This window comes from Geotrypetes seraphini, chromosome 4 (assembly GCF_902459505.1).
Source record: "Geotrypetes seraphini chromosome 4, aGeoSer1.1, whole genome shotgun sequence".
NCBI lineage: Eukaryota > Metazoa > Chordata > Amphibia > Gymnophiona > Dermophiidae > Geotrypetes > Geotrypetes seraphini.
Window position 1 is genome coordinate 101,393,977 of NC_047087.1, and position 23,603 is coordinate 101,417,579.

Sequence of the window (23,603 nt, forward strand, 5' to 3'; positions counted from 1 at the left end):
TACCAATTTCAGTTCTACAATCCCTTCTTGTCTCTCAGAGATCCTCTGTGCTTGCCCAATGCTTTCTTTAATTCAAATAATGTCTTCATCTTTACTACTTCCACTGGGAGTGGGCAAGTGGAGAGGTGGGAAGAAGGGTGTGCTCTACACAACCAGTATCAACATCCTTCATCAATTTGGAAGCAAGTGCATACTGTGAAATAAAAGTATGAATTTCTATTACCTGTTTTAGCAAAAGTGTCTTGCTGATATCTGATTCAAAGTAGGGAGGGACTATTCGATCTCTTATTGCATTTAGATACTTCTCTGTTTCACGAATCTCCTTTCTGCCATTTCATACAGAGACAGGAAAATATTACTATTACTCAATAAAAGGCATGTGAAGCAGAATAACAGTTTTTACTTTTTTACGTTATCAAGACTTGTGTGCTCTCTTGAAAAATTTACTGGAACTTCTCTAGGTAGTAGTGGCTCCTTTCTAGATAAGTCCCCCTCACTGTGTCATACCCAGATTTTTAATAGCACTTACCTGAATATTACCACCAAAAATCTGGTCTGACCACCTATGCATTATCCAGGCAGTGCCATACTGGGAGCAGAGTATGGACAGAGCAGGGAGTTACCCAGCGGCTTTGTAAAAAAGGCCAAAAATGATACAAATTTTGCAATATTTAGTCCACTACAAATGAGCAATACAGTGGTGCCTCGCATAACGGACGCCTCGCACAGCGAACGCTGCGCACAACGAACTTTATGTCTTGATTCGTACAACGAACTTCGTTTCACACAACGAAGTCGCCCGAGCTGCATCCTTCCGCGCAGGCACTGCGCTTAACTGCCCTCTCTCCGCCTGGCTCCCTCTTGCCCCCCCCCCCCCGACTCCCCGACACGATCGGGGCAAGAGGGAGCCCAAGCCCTCTTGCCCCCCCGACTCCCCGACACGATCGGGGCAAGAGGGAGCCCAAGCCCTCTTGCCCCCCCGACTCCCCGACACGATCGGGGCAAGAGGGAGCTCAAGCCCTCTTGCCCCCCCGACTCCCCGACACGATCGGGGCAAGAGGGAGCTCAAGCCCTCTTGCCCCCCCCGACGCCCCGACACGATCGGGGCAAGAGGGAGCCCAAGCCCTCTTGCCCCCCCGACTCCCCGACACGATCGGGCCAGGAGGGAGCCCAAGTCCTCCTGGCCACGGCGTCCCCCTAACCCCACCCTGCACTACATTACGGGCAGGAGGGATCCCAGGCCCTCCTGCCCTCGACGCAAACCCCCCCTCCCCCCAACGACCGCCCCCCCCAAGAACCTCCGACCGCCCCCCAGCCGACCCGCGACCCCCCTGGCTGACCCCCACGACACCCCCAACCCCCTTCCCCGTACCTTTCTGTAGTTGGCCGGACAGACGGGAGCCAAACCCGCCTGTCCGGCAGGCAGCCAACGACGGAATGAGGCCGGATTGGCCCATCCGTCCCAAAGCTCCGCCTACTGGTGGGGCCTAAGGCGCCTGGGCCAATCAGAATAGGCCCGGGAGCCTTAGGTCCCTCCTGGGGGCGGGGCCTGAGGCACATGGGCCCAACCCGACCATGTGCCTCAGGCCCTGCCCCCAGGAGGGACCTAAGGCTCCCGGGCCTATTCTGATTGGCCCAGGCGCCTTAGGCCCCACCAGTAGGCGGAGCTTTGGGACGGATGGGCCAATCCGGCCTCATTCCGTCGTTGGCTGCCTGCCGGACAGGCGGGTTTGGCTCCCGTCTGTCCGGCCAACTACAGAAAGGTACGGGGAAGGGGGTTGGGGGTGTCGTGGGGGTCGGCCAGGGGGGTCACGGGTCGGCTGGGGGGGCGGTCGGAGGTTCTTGGGGGGGGCGGTCGTTGGGGGGAGGGGGGGTTTGCGTCGAGGGCAGGAGGGCCTGGGATCCCTCCTGCCCGTAATGTAGTGCAGGGTGGGGTTAGGGGGTCGCCGTGGCCAGGAGGACTTTGGCTCCCTCCTGGCCCGATATTGTCGGGGAGTTGGGGAATCGGCGGGGCAAGAGGGCTTGGGCTCCCTCTTGCCCCGATCGTGTCGGGGGGGCGGGGGGGGCAAGAGGGCTTGGGCGCCCTCTTGCCCCGATCGTGTCGGGGAGTCGGGGGGCAAGAGGGCTTGGGCTCCCTCTTGCCCCGATCGTGTCTGGGAGTCGGGGGGGGGGGCAAGAGGGCTTGGGCTCCCTCTTGCCCCGATCGTGTCGGGGGGTCGGGGGGGCAAGAGGGCTTGGGCTCCCTCTTGCCCCGATCGTGTCGGGGAGTCGGGGGGCAAGAGGGCTTGGGCTCCCTCTTGCCCCGATCGTGTCGGGGAGTCGGGGGGGCAAGAGGGCTTGAGCTCCCTCTTGCCCCGATCGTGTCGGGGGTGCCAGGGACCTCACGGAGTCACCCACCGTACCACCCGATTCGGGTAAGCGCAGGTATCGGTGGGTGGCTTATTTGCGGGGGGGTGCCTTATTTTACATTTTTTTCTAAAAAGGGGGGGCTGTCTTATTTGATGGCCCTGCCTTATCATCGGGGAAACACGGTAGAAAAAAAAAAAATGAACAGTTAAGTCCCAGTTTTTGCCGCTGAGACTCTGCCCTCTCTCACTGTAAAATTAGACTCTACTTAGTCTGTCTTTAAATTTAAAAAATGTGTGTTGTTTTAAAAAACAATTATGTTTTTAGATGTATCTAAATAAAAATAATAACCAAAAATTTATCTTTTTTTATGTCATCTTAGCATATTTTATGCTGCAGAACGAATTATTTTTTTTTACATGTATTCTTATGGGAAAACGCGTTTCACATAACGAACGTTTCGCATAACAAACTTGCTCCTGGAACCAATTAAGTTCGTTGTGTGAGGCACCACTGTATTTAGTCCACTAATAGGATAACAATCTGGATAAAGTTAGGACAGCACAAAGTTATCTAGCTCCTGGTCTGAAATTGCCCAGATAAGATACCTGAATATTCAGTACTAGGATCCAGGTATGGTCCAGTGCTCAATATTCGGTTGAAGACCTCCAATATTTATATAAGTTCTTATTAGGGTGTGGGGGGGAGGGGTGGGAATTAATACATACTAGATAATAGATACATACTAGATAACATATGTTTGTTTTAGAATGGTAAGATAGATACAAAATTTCTGCTTCTTAACAGTAAAGTAAAGCTGTTCACTTGTAATAAGTGTTCTCTACAGACTGCAAGATTAATTATGTATACAAGTGGGTGACGTTAATCTTATTGCAATGGAAACAGCTCTTCCTGAGCTCAGATCTTCCTCAAGTTAAAGATCGAAATCAGCTCTCATGAAAGTGGGTGAGGTGGTACAGTGAACATCTGTAACAGGTAAGAAACTTCCTCACTCAACAAGCAGCATTGAATCAGGCACTCAAGTGGGTGACTACTAAGCTCTGGGTTGTTCCCACATTTGAGAAAAATGTTCTGTTACAGAATAATCTGCTAAAATGTTTCCTGTGAGAGTTAAGTAATACATATGGGCATATTGTTCAGCACTACTTGACTAAACACACTGTCCTTAACTGAAGACAGAGCCAGGCAATAATGTGAAGGAAAAGTATGAAATAAGTACCAGGTAGCTTCTTTGAACACTCACATGATGTAGATAGAGACCTATGGAAATAGTAGTGGCTCTAATTTGATGAGGGTTGACTTTTGACAAAGGAATTTAAACTTGATTAATTATTTCATAAATTTAATACATGATAGCCATAGAAATACCAAGTGTCTTAGGGTCTTTTTACTAAAGCATGTTAGCACTTAATGTAAAAATCAGTACACAGTAACTGTCAGTGGACAAGCATGGTAACTCCTACTGCAGTGGTATGATAATGTGAACTAATTCAGGCATTAACTGCATGTTATGTTGGGGCAGGAATTAGGCGGGTCATGAATGGAGAATGGAGACATCAGAGGGAAGGCTTTTAGCTCAACCATGGGACGTGTGTAGGAGCCACTGCCCACAGCTTTGTGCAGAGAAATGACTGTGGCTATTAGGAGAGAGTCGGCCAGAAGAAGGTAAACACCCACTGGAAGGAGGCACGTACTTGGGGCACAGAATGGAGGGAGGGAGAGAGAGGGGCATGTTGGGACATGGGAGGGAGGGAGCACAAATTTCAGACAAATGAGGTCAAGAAGGCATGAACTTGGGACATAGAATGAAGGGAGGGGAGCATGAGCCATAGGATGGAAGAATGGAGGGAGTGAGAGAAAGAGATGCTGAGGTGGGAGAAAGAATAGAAATGGAGAATTGGGTGTCTGAGTGAAAGAGAGATGATGCACATGGGGAGATGAAGAAAGAGAATTGTTGGGCATAGGGAGGGAGAGAGAATTATTGGACATGGTGGTGGGAGAGGAGTGAGGTAGAGATGAATGGGGAAGAAAGAGATGAGAGGGAGTAATGTTGGATGTGGTGGTGGAGAAGGAACAGTGGGATGGATGGAAAGGAATGTAAGAGGGACCTCAAGGAGATGGAGAAGGAGGGAAGAATACTAGGATCTGAGTTACATATAAATTCAACTTAATGGTTTAAAACACAAAACCCGTTCTTAACCCGGGGCTGCCTGTAGAAGAAAATGTTTGGTATGAAATGGTATGTTTACTACATGCTGACTGGCAACCATATGGTTAACAAAAGTTCACTTACTGCCTCCTCAAGAGGAGGCACAAGGACCTGATTCTATATAGGACACTGGTCTTGGCGGCCACCTAAGAAGTGGCTGAAAATCACATACCGGCATCCTATGCAGAATCATGTTTACCAGAAAGGACAGATGCCTCCCCCCCCCAAGTCTCCAATTGGTGCTGATGTCAACCGGTGCCAATTATAGAATCATGCTTGCCTGATCGCAAAGATAGGCAGCTCAACTGCCTAACCCTAACCTTTGCTATCAACTGATTGCGGCATGGGAATCCCCAATCAGCTGAGCCAGCAGGACTCCCCAAAACCATGACACAAAATACCCCTGCCACGATTAGCTGAGTTGGCTGCAGCAGAGGACCCCTATCCCCCAGCATCTGTGATCAGCAAGAGGGATGCCCACTCCCTCCTGCTGCCAAGCCCCCTCGATTCACCAATCCCTCCAACACTCCTGACACCAGGAAGAAAGCCCCCTTGGTCTTTTCAAAATAGAAGTGGTCTCCTCTATCCTTGACCTTGTTGGACAGAAGAAAGAAACAAGATATCCAGTAATACTGATAAGCTTGAGACAGCAAACATGCTAATGAACATCTGACAGGATGACAGAAAGATTATCAAGGTAAGTACCTAATCTTCCCTTCTAGTGCAACAGGAACATTAGTCTTGAACCTGTGGGATGTACCAAAGCAGTCCCCAGATGAGCCTGCTGAAAATACTGAAGATCCGAATGCGGTATTCAATTTAGCTGCTACATCCACTGCAGATGGAAATGGAGAAGGAATTTCTGCCTCAGCCAAGCAAGGGTAACTCCAGCGACTTGTTTCTTCTGGCTAATTTTTACTCAGGTTCCAAAAACCTGATACCTTTGACCCCTCACACCCACATGATATTTCAGGAGGGGTGACACAGCCAACCTCTGCCAAGCCTCATGGCCAGTCATGGGTCAGATCAGCCTGAGCACACGCGCTTGACTCCGCAGGAGCAACACTGCTCCCAGGGAACCTATTCCCGAGCTCCAAGTGTTACATCAGGTCAGCCAGGCAGGTGCTTCTTTTAAAAGTGTGACCCTGCTTGCTTCAGGCCCCAATATCTGGCCTTTCTCCCAAGCAGAGCTATCTCAGGACTATTGTGAACATCTTAGCACAGGGAAACCTTGAACAAGAATGGATTAAATCCAGAAAATAAAAAAAAAAAGCTAGTGTAGAGTGGATGAAAAGACATCTTCTCAACTTGCTTGGAGAAGTTAAGACTGAGGAGAGGGGGCACTGCCCAGAGAGATAAGAGAATAGAGAGAAGAAAATGATTGATGTCTTCTGCAAGAAACTCATGAGTTGAGGTGCTTAACCCATCCGTAAGGAATCGTGTGCTGTTTGTACAGGAAATCCTGCTTGATGACAAGAGAATCTAAATTACCTATACATATCATTATTTCTACGATCTCTACACTTCACTTTAAATAATAAGCTTAAAAACAATTTTTGCCTGACCATTTAAAAATATCTTCTTTCATTTTACAAATATAATAGGTGATATTTATGGTGACACCATTCCATCAATATCTGTGTTTACAAGTGTGAACATTATTAAATTAAGCACAAACTTTCATTTCATGAAGTATTACCTGGTTTGTTCCAATTTCTCTGGCCATTGAGATCCCCGCTTCATTTTTTGTCTGTATGTTTAGAAAAGAGATATAACAAAAATGAGATCAAGGCATCTTAAAAGCAATTCCATAAATTGGGTGCTAACATTAACAATTATAGTACTGAATTTATCTGCACATGTGCTAGCAAAGAGCCTCAGTGCTATTTTGCAAATACTTAATTAATTTACATAGCATATGTTTGCAAGTGGGAATACAGAACAGCAAAGCATGGGTGGGACAAAGGCAAGGCAGGGCTTAAGTTACATGTATAACTTCAGAATACTATAAGTTATGGAAGTCCTGTCACATTGCTGCCAGACAGAGATTGCTGCCAGACAGAGTTTGGAAGTCCTGTATTGCCTATGGTGAAGTGAAAGGTTCACACCATAAGGTAATGTTTTGCTCCTGATGCAGCCCTTTTTAGGTGAAACACATCCTTGTCAGGCTTGATTTTATATTTGATTCTCCAATAAAATATCTTTTATCCTCCATTAACCCTGTCTGCTTCAGTGCCTAAATATTAGGTATACTGATAATGAATTATGCTAGTATTCTACAATGGAATTTAATTGCCTAGATTTCATTATAGAATAGGCTCCTAACATAGGCTCCTAACATACAGTCCCAAGCCACCAACTTATAGAATTGCCTCATTTGAAGACCGTTATAAAGAATTTAGGGGGAATTCATCAAGCAGCATTAGGGCCTTCGCACAGCAGTTATGGTCTTAATGTATGTTAAGGGAATTCATATGTTAAATGCTAAGAAGCCCATTTTATACCTGTGGGCTTCTTAGCATTTAGCATGTGTTAATTCTCTTAAGTTATGTTAAGGCCCTAACGCTGCTTGATAAATTTCCCCCCTCATGCTCCTAACTTTGAAAGTTATGCTCCTAAATTAGTTTCTTTATAAATTTACTACGGCTGTGTGCCTAAATTTCTATTAAAAATTTCATTAAATTCTAAAATTTAGGAGCATTAAATGTGATGGGCAAGAGTCAGATTTTGGATGGGAAAGTAAACTTAGGACCTTAGCATTGACTTTCAGTACTAAACTCATAAATTTGGCTTATAATTCTAGGCAAATGAATGGCAGTCCTAAATTTATAATCATAACTTTAAAGCTCCTAAATTAATTTGAATTTTCAGCTGAAAACTTACAGTAGGCTCCTTAACTTGGTTGAAAATAGGGCACAAATATAGAAGCCTAACTTAGGGCCTAAATTTAAGAGATCAGAATTTTGTTCAATTTTGGACTGATTGCATACAAAACAATTCAGTCTGGCTTCTGACTTATAAACGAGTATAGTATAGTCAGCAGCCCATTTTTATGGCGACCCAGAGGTGGATTAGAGGAGCTATGCATTTCCTCTCTGCTCTCTTACCCACACCCATGATAAAAAATCTTACCACTCCTGGCAGGATTGTCAAAGCCCCACCAGCTGAAGAGATCTGCTACCCAAATCCCTCCACTCCCAGTGCTGTTTCAGCAGCAAAGAAGTTGGCAGCATGCTTTCCAGCTGCTTCCGCTGGCACTCTTCATGTGTGCCCAATTTGTACATTCAAGGGTGCTGCAATTTTGGAAGGGGGCTTGAGTCCAATATGGGGGGCCCAGGAATCCAAGCTTTCCCCCTCATGGCTATGCAACTAGTATGCATGACTATTTTCCACCATTGTTGAATTCTTTCAAGTTTTGATATGGATTAAAAAATCTTACAGAAAAATGTACCAATGTATAGTATGTCAAGATGATTTCTCAATATGTTCCAAATAGCACTGTTATTTACTGTAACAGATGTTATCCAGGGACAGCAGGCAGATACTACTATTAAATATTTCTATAACACTACCAGACACACGCAGCACTGCACAGAGTCACAAAGAGTAAGAAAACAGTCCCTGCTCAAAAAAGCTTACAATTTAAACAGGCAAGACAGACAAACAGGATGTCATGGATACAGTTAAGGGGAACAGTTAATCAGCGGGCTGGGTTGGAGGGCAGAGGAGTAGTGTTAAGGATTGAAAGTTATATCAAAAAGGTGGGTTTTCAGTCTGCTTTTAAACAAGGGAAGGGAAGGGGCTTTACGGTCAAACTCAGGTAATTTATTCCAGACATAGGAGGCAGCTAGATGAAAGGAACGAAATCTGGAATTGGCAGAGGAGGAGAAGGGTAATGCTAAGAGTGACTTATCTGAGGAATGGAGTTCTCTGGTAGGTGTATATGGAGAGAGAAGCGAGGAGAGATATTGAGGGGCAGCAGAATGAACACACTTGTAGATCAGCAATAAAATCTTGAACTGTATGCGATGGCAGATAGGGAGCCATTGAAGAGACTTAAGGAGAGGGGAGACATGAGCATATCGAGGTTGGTTGAAGATGAGATGCGCAGCAGAGTTTTGCATAGATTGCAAGGGGGAGAGGTGACACTGCGGGATACCAGTTAGGAGTAGATTGCAGTAATCTAAGGGTGAGGTTATGAGAGCTTTGACAAGGGTCCGGGTAGTGTGCTCAGAGAGGAAGGGCCAAATTTTGTTGATATTGAAGAGATAGATGCGACAGGTCTTAGCAGCTTGTTGGATATACATAGAAAATGAGAAGTGAGAATCGAAGACCATTCCAAGGTTGCGAGCAGAGGAGACTGGAACAATGACAGTATTATTTACAGAGATGGAGAAAGGAGGAGGAGCAGAGGGTTTAGGAGGAAAGAGGAGCAGCTCAGTCTTGGACATATTTAGTTTCAGATGACGGCAGGACATCCAGGCAGCAATGCCAGCCAAACAAGCAGAGACTTTTTCTTGGACTTTAGGTGAAATTTCAGGTGTAGAGAGGTAGATCTGGGAGTCATCAGCATATAGGTGATACTAGAAGCCATGGGAGGAGATCAGGGTAGAGAGAAAAGAGAAGAGGTCCTAAGACAGAACCCTGGGGTACACCAACCGCTAGTGGGGTAGCAACAGAAGGGAACCCACCAACACATACACTAAAGGTGCATTGGGAAAGGTAGGAGGCAAACCAGGAGAGAACAGACTCACGGAATCCAAACGAGGACAGCATATCAAGGAGTAAGCTGTGATTTACAGTATCAAAGGCAGCAGACAGGTCAAGAAGGACCTTAAATCTGGCCATGAATAAGTCACTACAGACCTTAGTGTTGGGGGCGAAAACCAGATTGTAGAGGTTCAAGAATCTGTCGAGTTGAAAGGAAGTCCAGGCAGTGACAGAGAATATCACGCTCAAGTATCTTGAATAGGAATGGAAGAAGGGAGACAGGGCGATAGTTGGACGGGCAGGAGGTATCCAGTGAGGGTTTTTTGAGAAGTGGCTTAACCACCGCATGTTTGAAGGCAGCAGGGACAGTTGCAGTGGAAAGAGATAGATTGAAAATATGGCATGTGGGAGGGATAACAGTATATGAGATGAGGTTGAGTAGAGTGGTGGGAATAGGGTCAGAGGGGCATGTAGTAGGCTTGGCTGAAGACAGAAGTTGAGCAGTTTCTTCCTCTGTGATTACAGAGAAGGCAGAAAAGTCATCAGTAGTTGACAGAGGGACAAGCGGGTGGGACCAGACAGGAAAAGCTTCCTGAGCTTTTTGGGTGAAGGATGGAGGGGACGTGCGAGGTTGAAGTTCAGGAGACTAGGTGGTGGGTAGGGGAGAAGGATGTGACTTTGTAGTGAACTCAAGGGCGATCTTGCGGACCTTGTTATGGAAGTAATCAGCCTTAATCTCGGGAGAGAGAGAAGGAGAGGTCAGAAGTGGGGGCGCATTGAGGAGTGAGTTAAGTGTGGCAAAGAGATGACGAGGGTTGGAAGAAAGGGAGTTAGTTAGTTGGATGTAGTAGTCTTGCTTGACTGTGTAAGTGCAGAATTAAAGGAGGTCATCATAAATTTAAAGTGAATAAAGTCAGCACATGTGCAAGATTTGAGTCAAAGGCGCTCAGCACAGCAGGTGCAGGAACATAAGTAACTGACGCTGGGAGTGAGCCAAGATTGAGGTTTGGTACGCCTGACAAAGCGAGAAATAGGGGGAGCAAGGGAGTCCAGAGCAGAGGAGAGAATAGAGTTGTACGACAAGACAGCCTCGTGGACAGACTTAGATAACATAGTGGAGGCAAGGAGAGGTGGATATTCTCACATGTGGGTGACGTCATCCACAGAGCCCCGATGCAGACAGCTGCAAAAGCATTTTTGCTTGAAGAACTTTAGAAATTTTGTGACTGACATCACCACGCATGCCCTCCTGTCCAACATAGGGCGCACGTCTCCTCACTTTAGATAGCTAGCTAAGAAGCCAACCAGGGGAGGTGGGTGGGTTGTGAGAATATCTGCCTGCTGTCCCTGGATAACATCTGTTACAGTAAGTAACTGCTTTATCCCAGGACAAGCAGGCAGCATATTCTCACATGTGGGTGACTTCCAAGCTAACCAGTATGGTATGGTGGGATTGTTGGCATTGTAGAAAATCAAATTTGAAATACTGAACGGCCAAAGGGCCCATCCCATCTGGAAAAAAGTTCCAGACAATAATGAAAGGTGAAAGATATGAACCGAGGAGAAAAAGAGTGACTTCAACTATTCTGTCAATCGAAATAGATTGAGAAAATAATACTGAATCTGCCAAACTCGAACCTTTGAAGGGTTGTGACTCGACTCTCTAATTGCAGCCCAGCCTGAATATAACAAAACAAGATGCATGCAGCTAACTTGTTGGATATTAATCCTCTGGAAACAGGATGTCCCAACTTATTAATGTCAAAAGAGACAAAAAGTTGTAGAGGTGATCTGTATGATATAGTCTTCTGCAAATAAGCAGCTAATGCTCGTTTGCAGTCTATAGTATGAAGAGTCGATTCTCCTAGATAAGAATAAGACTTGGAAAAAATACTGGTAGCACAATTGATTGATTGGAATAAAAATCAGTGATAATCTATGAGAAGAAGTTTGGATTCAGTGACAACTATTGATAAGAACTTTGAATGAATGTGAAGCACAATATTGTCTTGGAAGGAACGCTGTAAAAAGTGGATCCGCTACTTATGGTTCAAGTCCATTCACTCATCTGGCAGAAGTGCAAAAGAGATGAGAAAGAGAACTTTTCAAGTAGGAAAATGGAAGGCATTTATTCAAATGTAAACTTCCGTAAATGGACAGGAACCACATTGAGATTCTATACCATTGAGAGGTGGTTGCACATTGAAAAGACCTTTCATAAATCTAGGAATGAGAAGATGAACAGAAATAGATGCATCATCCACTGGCCAATGAAAGGCAGAAATAGTACTAAGACGGGCTCTAATAGAAGAGAGAGTCAAAATTAGAGAAAAAACAAAGAGATGACTTCAGATCCTAATGAGGAATAAGACACCTAGCAGAAAAAATGTGTCCATTGTTGCTGGGAACACTGTGAAATGGCAGGTGTTCTTGAAGCTGTTAATATCAATGCACTAGGCTGAGAGAAATGAGGAATAGCTGAATTCTACCTGAGAAATACCAAACTGTCAGGAGCTAAAGCTGAAGACTTGAATGTACACCAAACCTTGACTCTGCGTAAGAATAGATGGAAAGATTGGCAGATGGCATCAAATAAGTTGAAAAAGAAGGAAAATCAAGGTTGCCACTGAGGCGTTATCTGAATCATGGTGGCAATCTCCCACTTGAGCTGGACAAGTGTCTGAAAAGAAGAGGAAGACTGGACACATCTGAAACTTGTTTGTCCAGTTTAGAACAACGTCCAGTTCTAGGAGATGAGGCATATACAGCCTGGAATAAAACCAGAGTAGCTGATCATCGAGGAAAGATGCCAGGAAATTTACTTGTGGAGTGTACCATAAAGAGGAGATGGAATGGAGAGTTGCTTAAACCAAATTCCATTCATGAGGTTGAAAAAGTGCTTCTGTACGAGTTCGTGAGAAAAAAAAATTACACTCCCTTTGAATGTAAACAGCCTGAGATAAGTGTTGTGAGGAAGTGTTGCAAGAGAATGTGTATCAGCTACTAACATTGTGAAGGCAGGGGCCATTAAGGTATCCGTAGATGAAGCCATACAAAGGGAGTCACTTGGACTGTGGAGGCTATGTGCTCTATGATGGGAGTAGAAAAATAGGATCAAAAAATGGCCAAATGGAAATAGGGTGTTCTGATATTGTTGAGTAAGGAACACTTTGAGTTAAATAGAGTCTGGTAGAGCTCAGATGAACTGGAGCTTCTGAGATGGATGAAGTTGAAATTTTTGAAAAAAAACAAATTTCAAGTGCGAAAAGTAAAGGAATAGCAAAAGTCTGTTGTGTCGCTAAGAGCACACCCTGAGACATAAGATACTGAATAAGCTAGTTGATCAAAGAAAACCGAAAGGCCCAGCGACCTCTAGGTCACTGCCACCAAACCAGGTGCTTGGTTAATGTTCTGAAAGAGGATACCAAGCTGGTAGAGAAAAATGGAATATGCGCAGGGGTATCTGGCCATACTATAGATCTGAACCCCCGGGCCATGGAAAATGGCATAGTGTCTTTAACCATCGAACCACCGGAACTTCCCATGAGAGACTATCAGGAATCCAGATGAAAAATAAAAGATAGGCAATCAGTGCAATCAAAGAAGGATAGAAAATTGCCAGAGATAAGATGCAAAATTTCTCTTTGAGAAGAAAATTGTTAAGAGCTCGTAAAAATAAGAGTGGTCAAACCATCTCTTTAGTGAAGACAATAAGGCTGTTGGTACCCTGAAGAGGGAAGGCAAAGCCGAGTCATAAAGGCAAAGGTAAATATATCTTGCAAAAGAATATTCTATATGCAGGGTTCAGGAGGAAAAAGAAAAATTCCCCAAGATTGAGAGAGTATAAACAGTCAATTAAAGAGGGAAACAGAAGTTACACAGTGGAAATGTGTGCTGTTTGTGAACGAAGAAAAGGGAAGTACCATATTTTTCGCTCCATAAGACACATCTGACCATAAGACGCACCCTAGATTTAGAGGAGGAAAACAAGAAAAAAAACATTCTGAACGAAATTCTCCCTGCCAGGCTCTGCATCCAATCCCACACTCCTTGCCAAGCTCTGTACCATGTCCTCCCTCCCTGCCAGGCTCTGTACCCTGTCCTCCTCTGGTGGTTTAGTGGTAGGCTGAGACAGGGCAAGCAGGCCTAATAGCTGGCGGGCAGGTAGGCTTAGCGGCTGGCAGGCAGGTAAACAGGGCACTGGGCAGGCAGGCCTAGTATCTGGCAGCCAGGCAGGCCCCCCGAACCTGTTTTTAATCCCGGCGCTTCCCTCGCTGGATGGCTGCGGTAGCAAGAGGCAAAGCAGCGAACAAGGCAGGCGCAAGCTTTTCGCACGCCTGCTTGATCCCACGCTGCTGCCTGAATGGCTGCCTTCAGTTCTCATGAAGAAGAGAGAGGGTGATGCATCTTCCCTTCCCCCCCTCCTAATGGTGCAGCAAGACTACTACCCTCTCCATTAGGCATCCCTAAACTACTGCCCTAGCTTCAGCAGCATTTAAGAAAACAAACACCATGCAAATCTGCCAACATTCACACTCAGATGCAGGCAGCACTAGAAAATCTCACTTCCTCCCCAGTACGGCAGCATAAACAAAGTGCCGCCCCCTTAGTAAACAGCTCCTGGAGGACTGTGAGAAAGCCACACACTTTCATACTTCTAATTAACAGTGGGGTTTCTGAAGTTGTATTTAGCCGCCTGTGTGGGAGCTGACTTGCTCTTTCTCTGGCGGCTGTGCAGATGGCTAATTCGTTTGTGTGGGTTGGTGGCTGGGGGCCGGTCGGTAGTTAGCACAGAGCCGGAAGTGGAGGGATAGCACTGTCTGAACCGGTTGTGGTGTGGAAGCTTCTGCGTGGTGGGCACGTAGTGTTCCGCTTCGGGTGTGCATGACGGAGCATGCTTGCTACATGGATCCTACTGGAACTGGGGGTCCTGAGTGCTAAAGAGTTGCGAGAACTTTAACCCTGCTAGCTGCTGATCACCTTTGCATAGGACTCGGAGCCCCCTTGCCCTAGGAGTCTGCCTCCCCCTCATTCCTGTTGCATGAAAGGAGAGTTTTCTCTCTGGGTTCCGGTACTGGCCTCGGTTCTATGAGCAGCAGGGAGAGGGATGGGCCGCCGCACCTCACTACCACAGCTGTCCAGTAAGGAAAACGCCACGATTAAAATCAGATATGTGTGTGTGTGTGTGTTGGGGGGGGGGAGGGGTTGTGGTATTCGCTTCATAAGATGCACCCTTATTTTCACCCACTTTTTTGGGGAAAAAAGTGTGTTTTATGGAGTGAAAAATATGGTAAGCCCCTGTTGTCCAACTGACATAATTAGGGAAAAAACATCCTGAAAGGGATTTAGTAGCCTCTATTGCCACTCCCAAACCTCCAGGATATGAGACCCAGGATAAAGGATATAGAAGAAAAAAGTTGAGGTAATGGAACGCTTGTTGGAAACACAGGCTACAATTGGTGATACAGTGGGAGGCATGATTAAAGAATAAAACCCAGTTGATCCTGCTTGTAGAAATATTCGTTGCAAGGTCTAAAGTGGAGGAAAACTAATCTACAGGCTGTATACCCTTGTTAGTTTCTGCCATATCATGCTCGGAGTGTTGAGGAATCAACCCAAAAGAAAGAGCATAGAAACATCAAAAAACACCTGCTGGAAAAACACAGGCCATGAATTGATTAGAAATGAAGATCCGAAGCTTCAGGCATGGAGAACATGCAGTAGAGAGATGCTTGGTTTTGGTAGCATGTTTCCCTGATTTTGAGGATGGAGAGCGTGGAGACGAATGTCTGAAACAACTAGACCTGTGCCCAGAACAACATTGATGATATAGTGGCAAGCATGATGAACAGCTTAACATTGGCGATACAGTGGAAACATGATTTTGAAGTGACAGAAGATTAACCGACACGCTCTCCGTTATATCATGTCTGAAGGCTTTTTTTTTTTAAAAAAAACATGCTTCCAAACTCTAACTTAAAGAGAGCATCGAGCTTCTCTTTAAATACTTGCACCGATACCTGGGGTGTAGAAGCCGGTATCACTCGTGTGAACAATTAGAAGCACCTGTAGAAGGAAAAAACACAGGCTAACATTGACGGTGCAGTGGCAGCTTGATCCTGATTTGAAAAAGGTTGACATGGTCCTAATCCAGTATTTCAAATACGAGGTGCAGTAAAAGTTATAATAGAAGACTCTAGTGGCCAACATAGAGTTTCAGTATAACCGCTTCCCAAACAGGCTGTTGCCCTAAGACATTGGTGGTACAGTGGCAATATGATTCTGAAGTGGCAGGACATTGGTGGTGCAATATCATGTCCAAAGACCATAACATGTCTTGAGCGTTCATGAAGAACCAAGGACATCGGGGACAAAATTGAAATGATACTGGAAGGGGCGGAGACAGAAGAGACCGCTGTAGTGATCCACATCGGGACGAACGATGTCAGCAGGAGAGACTACAAAAGAAGCACGCTGTTAGAACAATTCAAGATTCTGGGAAGGAAGCTGAAGATGAGAGCCCAGAAGATAGTGTTCTCTGAGATCCTACCAGTACCGAGGGCAGATGTGAAAAGGCAGGAGGAACTACAATCAATAAATACGTGGATGAGGAGATGGTGTGAGGAAGAAGGATTCCACTTCGTGAGGAACTGGACGGCGTTCTGGGGCAAGAGCAAGCTATACAGGAAAGATGGACTGCACCTGAGCGCAGCAGGAACTAGACTCCTAGCAAACAACGTCAAGAGAGGAATAGAACAGGCTTTAAACTAAGAAGAAGGGGAAAGCCGACAGTTGACAAAGGGTCGACGATTCGGAAGACGGTATCCTGTGAAGATACCGAGGGGAAAAATGGATGGGAAGGAACAAGGGACAAACTGCAGGAGTCGACTAACCCAGAAGAAGTGATTACAATGTCTGTAGCAAAAGAGAAGAAAATATGGACCGAAGCACAGGGAAAAGAAAGGAGGACAGCAAAATACCAGGATCTAAAGTGCATATATGCTAATGCAAGGAGCCTAAGAAACAAAATGGGGGAACTAGAAGCCTTGGCCAACGCAGAAGACATCGACATCATTGGAATCTCTGAAACATGGTGGAATGAGGAAAGCAAATGGGATACAGCACTACCGGGATACAAGCTCTATCGCCAGGACAGAACAGGACAAAAAGGAGGTGGAATAGCCCTATACATAAAAGAAGGCATACAATCCACACAAATGGACACAGCAGAGACGGCCAGCAAGCCGGAATCTCTATGGGTTAAAATACCAGGAAGGAAAGGGCCTGAAATAAAGATGGGCCTGTTTTATCGCCCACCGGGGCAAACCAGAGATATCGATGAGGAAATGGAAGCCGAGATGAAGCGTGAATGCAAAAGCGGCAACATGGTTATTATGGGAGACTTCAACTACCCTGGGATAGACTGGAGGCTTGGAAGCTCGAAATGTGCTAGGGAGACAAAATTCCTGGAAGCTACACAGGATTGTTTCATGGAACAGCTTGTTAGAGAACCGACGAGAGGAAATGCCACTCTGGATCTAATCCTAAATGGGTTAAGGGGACCTGCAAAGGAAGTAGAAGTAGTGGGACCGTTGGGAAACAGCGATCATAATATGATCAAGTTCAAGGTTGAGGTAGGAGTGTCAAAAGGCAAGAGATCCATTGCGACAACTTTTAACTTCAGGAAAGGAAACTACGAAGCAATGAGGGAATTGGTAAGGAAGAAACTTAGGAACACTTCCAAAACATGGCTAACGGTAAATCATGCCTGGTCCTTCTTCAGGGACATGGTGAGCGAGGCGCAAAATCTGTATATCCCCAGATTCAGGAAGGGGTGTAAAAAGAATTGAACAAAAGACCCGGCGTGGATAACCAAAACAGTGAAGGAAGCGATAGGCAATAAGAAAATATCATTTAAGAAATGGAAAAAGGACAAAACTGAGGGGAGCTGGAAAGAGCACAAAAATCATCAAAAAGAATGTCACCGTGAGGTTCGGAAAGCCAAAAGAGAGTATGAAGAGAGGCTAGCCAGGGAAGCAAGAAATTTCAAACCATTCTTCAGATATGTTAAAGGGAAGCAGCCGGCTAGAGAGGAAGTGGGACCGCTGGACGACGGAGACAGGAAGGGAGTGGTGAAGGAGGAGAAGGTAGTGGCAGAAAGGCTTAACATGTTCTTCTCGTCTGTATTTACAAACGAAAACACGTCCAACATACCGGAACCTGAGCAATTCTTCAACGGAAGTCAGGCAGAAAAATTAACATCCATAGAAGTGAGCCTTGAGGACGTTCGTAGGCAGATAGAAAAACTAAAAACTGACAAATCCCCGGGTCCGGATGGCATACATCCAAGGGTTCTGAAGGAATTAAAGGAGGAGATAGCGGAACTACTGCAGCAAATTTGCAACTTATCCCTGAAAACAGGCGAGATCCCGGAAGATTGGAAGATAGCCTACGTTACGCCCATCTTTAAAAAGGGATCAAGAGGTGACCCGGGAAACTACAGGCCGGTGAGCCTGACTTCGGTTCCAGGGAAAATGGCAGAAGCACTGATAAAAGAAAACATCGATCAACATTTTGAAAAAAATGAACTTCTGATAACCAGCCAGCATGGTTTCTGCAAGGGAAGATCGTGCCTAACGAACTTATTGCACTTCTTCGAAGGGATCAACAAACGGATGGACAAAGGAGACCCCATAGACATCATATATCTAGATTTCCAAAAAGCCTTTGACAAGGTGCCCCATGAACGTCTACTCCGGAAACTGAAGAACCATGGGGTGGAAGGAGACGTACATAGATGGATCAGAAACTGGTTGGAGGGTAGAAAACAAAGGGTAGGAGTGAAGGGTCACTACTCCGACTGGAGGAGGGTCACGAGTGGTGTCCCGCAGGGCTCGGTGCTCGGGCCGCTGCTATTTAATATCTTCATAAATGATCTAGAAACAGGAACGAAGTGCGAGATAATAAAATTTGCGGACGACACCAAACTATTTAATGGAGCTCGGACTACAGAGGACTGCGAAAAGTTGCAAAGGGACTTGAACAAATTAGAAGAATGGGCGGCGAAATGGCAGATGAAGTTCAACATTGAAAAATGTAAAGTATTACATGTGGGGAGCAGAAACTCAAGGTACAACTATACAATGGGAGGGATGTTATTGAATAAGAGTACCCAGGAAAGGGACTTGGGGGTAATGGTGGACATGACAATGAAGCCGTCGGCACAGTGTGCAGCGGCCGCTAAGAGAGCGAATAGAATGCTTGGTATAATCAAAAAGGGTATTACAGCCAGAACGAAAGAAGTTATCCTGCCGTTGTATCGGGCGATGGTGCGCCCGCATTTGGAGTACTGCGTCCAATATTGGTCGCCGTATCTTAAGAAGGATATGGCATTAGTCGAGAGGGTTCAAAGGAGAGCAACACGTCTGATAATAGGTATGGAAAACCTGTCATATTCTGAGAGATTGGAGAAGCTGGGTCTCTTTTCCCTGGAGAAGAGGAGACTTAGAGGGGATATGATAGAGACTTACAAGATCATGAAGGGCATAGAGAGAGTAGAGAGGGACAGATTCTTCGAACTTTCGAAAAATAAGAGAACAAGAGGGCATTCGGAAAAGTTGAAAGGGGACAGATTCAAAACAAATGCTAGGAAGTTCTTCTTTACCCAACGTGTGGTGGACACCTGGAATGCGCTTCCAGAGGATGTTATAAGGCAGAGTACGGTACTGGGGTTCAAGAAAGGATTGGACAAATTCCTACTGGAAATGGGGATAGAGGGGTATAGATAGAAGATTACTGCACAGGTCCTGGACCTGTTGGGCCGCCGCGTGAGCGGACTGCTGGGCACGATGGACCTTGGGTCTGATCCAGCAGAGGCATTTCTTATGTTCTTATGTAACTCATTTAAACCAGTACCGAGCGATTGAACATCGATGAACATCAATGGTACCGGATAGTTGAATAGACATGGTCAGTACCGATATTCCGTCATTAGGGAAATAGAGTTGTTCTCGAAGAGAAAAAATCCCATCGATACCACTGGTTACGCAGCCGGTACCCAGTATTGTTGACAGTACCTTCGGCATCATCAGTACCACATAACTTTCGATACACTCGGAACCCTCGGTACCACATCGGTTTATCAGTATCGTTGGAACATGTCCTATTCCATCATATAGAGTTCTTCTCAAAGAGTAAAAATCTCACCGGTAACATTGGTCATGCAGCCGGTACGCAATATTGTTGCCGGTACCTTCGGCATCATCAGTACCACATAACTTCCAATGCCCTTGGTACCCTTGGTACATAAGAACATAAGAATTGCCGCTGCTGGGTCAGACCAGTGGTCCATCATGCCCAACAGTCCGCTCACGCGGTGGCCCTCTGGTCAAAGACCAGCACCCTGAGACTAGCTCTACCAGCGTACTTATCTAATTTTGTCTAACTATCCCTACCAGGAACTTGTCTAACTTTGTCTTGAATCCCTGGAGGGTGTTTTCCACTATGACAGACTTCGGAAGAGCATTCCAGTTTTCTACCACTCTCTGGGTGAAGAAGAACTTCCTTACATTCATACGGAATCTATCCCCTTTCACCCTCTTGTTCTCCCTACCTTGGAGAGGGTGAACAACCTGTCTTTATCTACTAAGCCTATCCCCTTCAGTACCTTGAATGTTTCGATCATGTCCCCTCTCAATCTCCTCTGTTCGAGGCAGAAGAGGTCCAGTTTCTCTAATCTTTCGCTGTACGACAGCAACTCCAACCCCTTAACCATCTTAGTCACTTTTCTCTGGACCCTTTCGAGTAGTACTGTGTCCTTCTTCATGTATGGCGACCAGTGCTGGACGCAGTACTCCAGGTGAGGGTGCACCATGGCCCGGTACAGTGGCATGATAACCTTTTCCGATCTGTTTGTGATCCCCTTATTAATCATTCCTAGCATTCTGTGAGGAGTTGCACTTGCTCGTGGGCTAAAGGGGGCGTTATAAAGCGGCAATGGCATGGATAGTGTGCAAGACGTGTTTGTGGAGTATAATGTGGATTTTGTCTACATATAATGCCTGCTTTTCGTATGGTTCTGGGTAACTCTAGTTAGATATAAACATATGTGTTAGTTAAGGCCACGCCCAATAGAAGCATATGGAAAAGTGGCGCATGAAAATCTGAATATGGATGTAGCCAGGGTCAAAAAAACACACTACAGATTAATATTAAGGAAAAGTATAATAATATTCTCTTTAGGTATTTTGCTATTAAATCAGACCATAGAGGAAATCAGGTATAGATATACATAATACATAGAGGTATTAAGAACTCCATCTTGTTTCAATGACTCCATCTTGTTTTCTGTCTTTCTGTCTCTCTTTGTTCTCTTTGAGTGTTCCCGCCTTGAGCCTCATGGCTCTAATTAATACCAGACCTCTCAGTCTGGCTTGTGGAAGATATAGGGTTTCACATTTTTGAATACAGCTAGTTATATGTATCTTATGAATGCAATATAACATGTTGGGTGTGTGACGGGATCCCATGAGTGATTGTGTGTGTGAATGAGAATGTGTTATTAAACATGAGAATTGGTTTTGAAAAACATATTTTATATATTTTAAACCTGAAAAAACTTTAAGGGAGCCTGAGAACAACATCTGGAAATAGTTAGAGCCAGAGACACTGTACTAGTCTTTGAGAGGTCCAGAGCAGGAAAGGTCATCTAGTTTGACCTCCAGCATAGGAGGGAGGGGGAGTAGGTTTTTCCTGCTTCACTTTTAATACAGGGACACAAACTTATCAGCAGGCTGGCTTTAACAGACGAACTGTTTGATTTAAGTTTTGAGAATGACAAAAAGTGTATTGGATATGTTATAATGGTTTATGCATATTTAGAAATTAATATAAACAAAAATATGATTGGTGAAACTTTTTCTCTATGTCAAAAGGAATGTTCTTTGTTCAAACTTAAGGACAGCCTCTGTTGGCGATTGGTTGACAAGTGATGATGTCATACTGGATAGAAAATATATATTGGTGAACAACGAAGTATAGGTTGGGATTCTTTGCTAGGAATGCCAGATTTTGGCCTCTGTAAAGACCCCCAATTACACAAATAATCTTTTGATAGTTGTTATGGAAATAAATAAAAGCAATAAATTTTTTGGAACATTTTGCGTCATTTGCCATCATTCCTGTACACTTTACACACCTAAGAGCAAGCCTAGCTGCTCATCTGTTCGCCCTTTTCGCTGCCGTCGCACATTGTGTGGATGGCTTCATCGACTTGTTGATCAGAAATCCCAAGTCCCTTTCCTGGGAGGTCTCTCCAAGTACCGCCCCGGACATCCTGTATTCGTGCATGAGATTTTTGCTACCAACATGCATCACTTTACATTTATCTATGTTGAACCTCATCTGCCATGTCGATGCCCATTCCTTAGATCTTCACAATCCCCCTGTGTCTTCACTACTCTGAATAGCTTTGTATCGTTCGCAAATTTAATCACCTCGCTCGTCGTACCTATGTCCAGATCGTTTATAAAGATGTTGAAGAGCACAGGTCCAAGCACCGAGCCCTGCGGTACTGTTGGAACATGTCTCCAACTCTAAATTAAGAGCGCTTCTCTTGGAAAGTCTACCCTGAGACCTAGAGCATGGATGCTCGTATCACTGGTGCTGCAATTAGAGCCTTTCATTTACCAATGTGTTAAGAAGCACTGGTACCATTGCTCTCGGTACGAGTATTCTTCGGTATCCTCACTACCATCGACACTCTGGGCACCCTCGGTGCTGGTGGCAGATGTAAGACACCGGTACCTTTGAGGCCTGTCAGCTGGTACCTTAAGTGTCACAACTCACCCAAAGAGGGAGCTAAGAATAAGATGGAACCCTCGTTGAAGATAGGTGAGCTGCAAGGTGGTTGCTGGAAAATCGGCACAAATGAACTCAATGCAATAATGACTTGCGACATAGTTGAGTGAAATTTCCCCAATAGGCAAAATAACATCAGTGAGGAAAACCACCGCAGCCAAAATTTAATCCAAAGCTGAGGCGATGTGAAGAGGCCCTGCTGAGAAAACTCTTTTTTTTTTTTTTTGAGTCGTTTAACAAAAGAGTAAACTAAAAGAAATAAATAGAATTAAAGAAAAAATACGTGTGAGCGGGAAGGCAAGACACAAAAAATGAAGAGCATTTGAAAAGATGACTTCTTAGCTCTGCGGAAAGCAGAAAACTGAGGAGATGCACGCCCTATGTCATGCAGGAGGGCACTCATGCATGCACGATCAGTCACAAATTTTCTAAAGTTCTTCAAGCAACAATGCTTTTGCAGCTATCCGCATCGGGGCTCCGTGGATGACGTCACCCACATGTGAGAATATGCTGCCTGCTTGTCCTGGAATAAAGGACACACTAATTTTTTTTTTTTTTGTCTCTCCAGAGTGGGGTGCAGTATGTTTTCTCTTAGAGGCTGACTGAATTTTGGATTCTGTTTCATCCCGAAACCAGCTTGAAATTCTGATTCAGTCTTGTTTTGGTTTTGGCCAAAAATGCCGGTGCATTTTCAACTGAAACCAAAACTACCCCCTCTTGACTAAAATTGCTGCCTACTCTGTCCACTTGACCTAAATTACCACCAACCTGCCACCATTCCTAGGCCCTCCCCAAACCTAACTTAGGAGCCCTGGTAGTCTAATGATAAGAACCGACTGTTTATACTTTTTAAGAAACTGATGTACTTTTATGAATTCTATATTCCTGAATGTTCAGCTTACTTGTTGTGAACCGCTAGAACCATCCGTGGTCTGGCGGTATATAAGAATAAAGTTATTATTATTATTATTATTATTATTAATGCAGTGTTTCTCAACTTCTTCAAGCCAAGTACCCCCTAAGTTTAACAAATATCAAATGAGTACCCCCACCTTAAGCTCTTCCCCAGACCCATAAGGCTCCACTCCAGACCCCACCCCCATAATACTACTAATTGTAATGCAATTTCTTCCATCCATTTTTCATATACACACAATATAATCTTATTAATAATAATGGTAACCACAAAATTTTTTAAAAAAACCCCAAAACACAGTACATAGAGAAAATCTTAAATCATTTAAATTCTTTTTTTTTTCAGAGGTCAAGGCAGATGACTTTAAAATATGCAATATCACCTCAGTAACAACTATAGAAAAATAGACAAAAGAAAGACAGATCTAAATTCTCAAAACAGACAGTTTCACTAAATTGAAAATAAAATCATTTTTCCTACCTTTGTTGTCTGGTGATTTTATGAGTCTCTGGTTACACTTCCTTCTGACTGTGCATCCAATAT

General features: G+C 44.8%; 1 protein-coding gene across 2 annotated transcripts in view; it reads right to left on the minus strand.

Moving 5' to 3' along the window:
* Positions 1-23,603, minus strand: part of SPAG17 (sperm associated antigen 17) — a 742,651-nt gene that overhangs the window by 73,751 nt on the left and 645,297 nt on the right. For both annotated transcript variants that reach the window (XM_033941513.1, XM_033941512.1), the window contains exons 39-40: positions 6,276-6,326; positions 224-326 (exon numbers count right to left, since the gene is read on the minus strand). In XM_033941513.1, the coding sequence (XP_033797404.1) occupies positions 224-326; positions 6,276-6,326 (154 nt within the window). The remainder of the gene's footprint in view (positions 1-223; positions 327-6,275; positions 6,327-23,603) is intronic.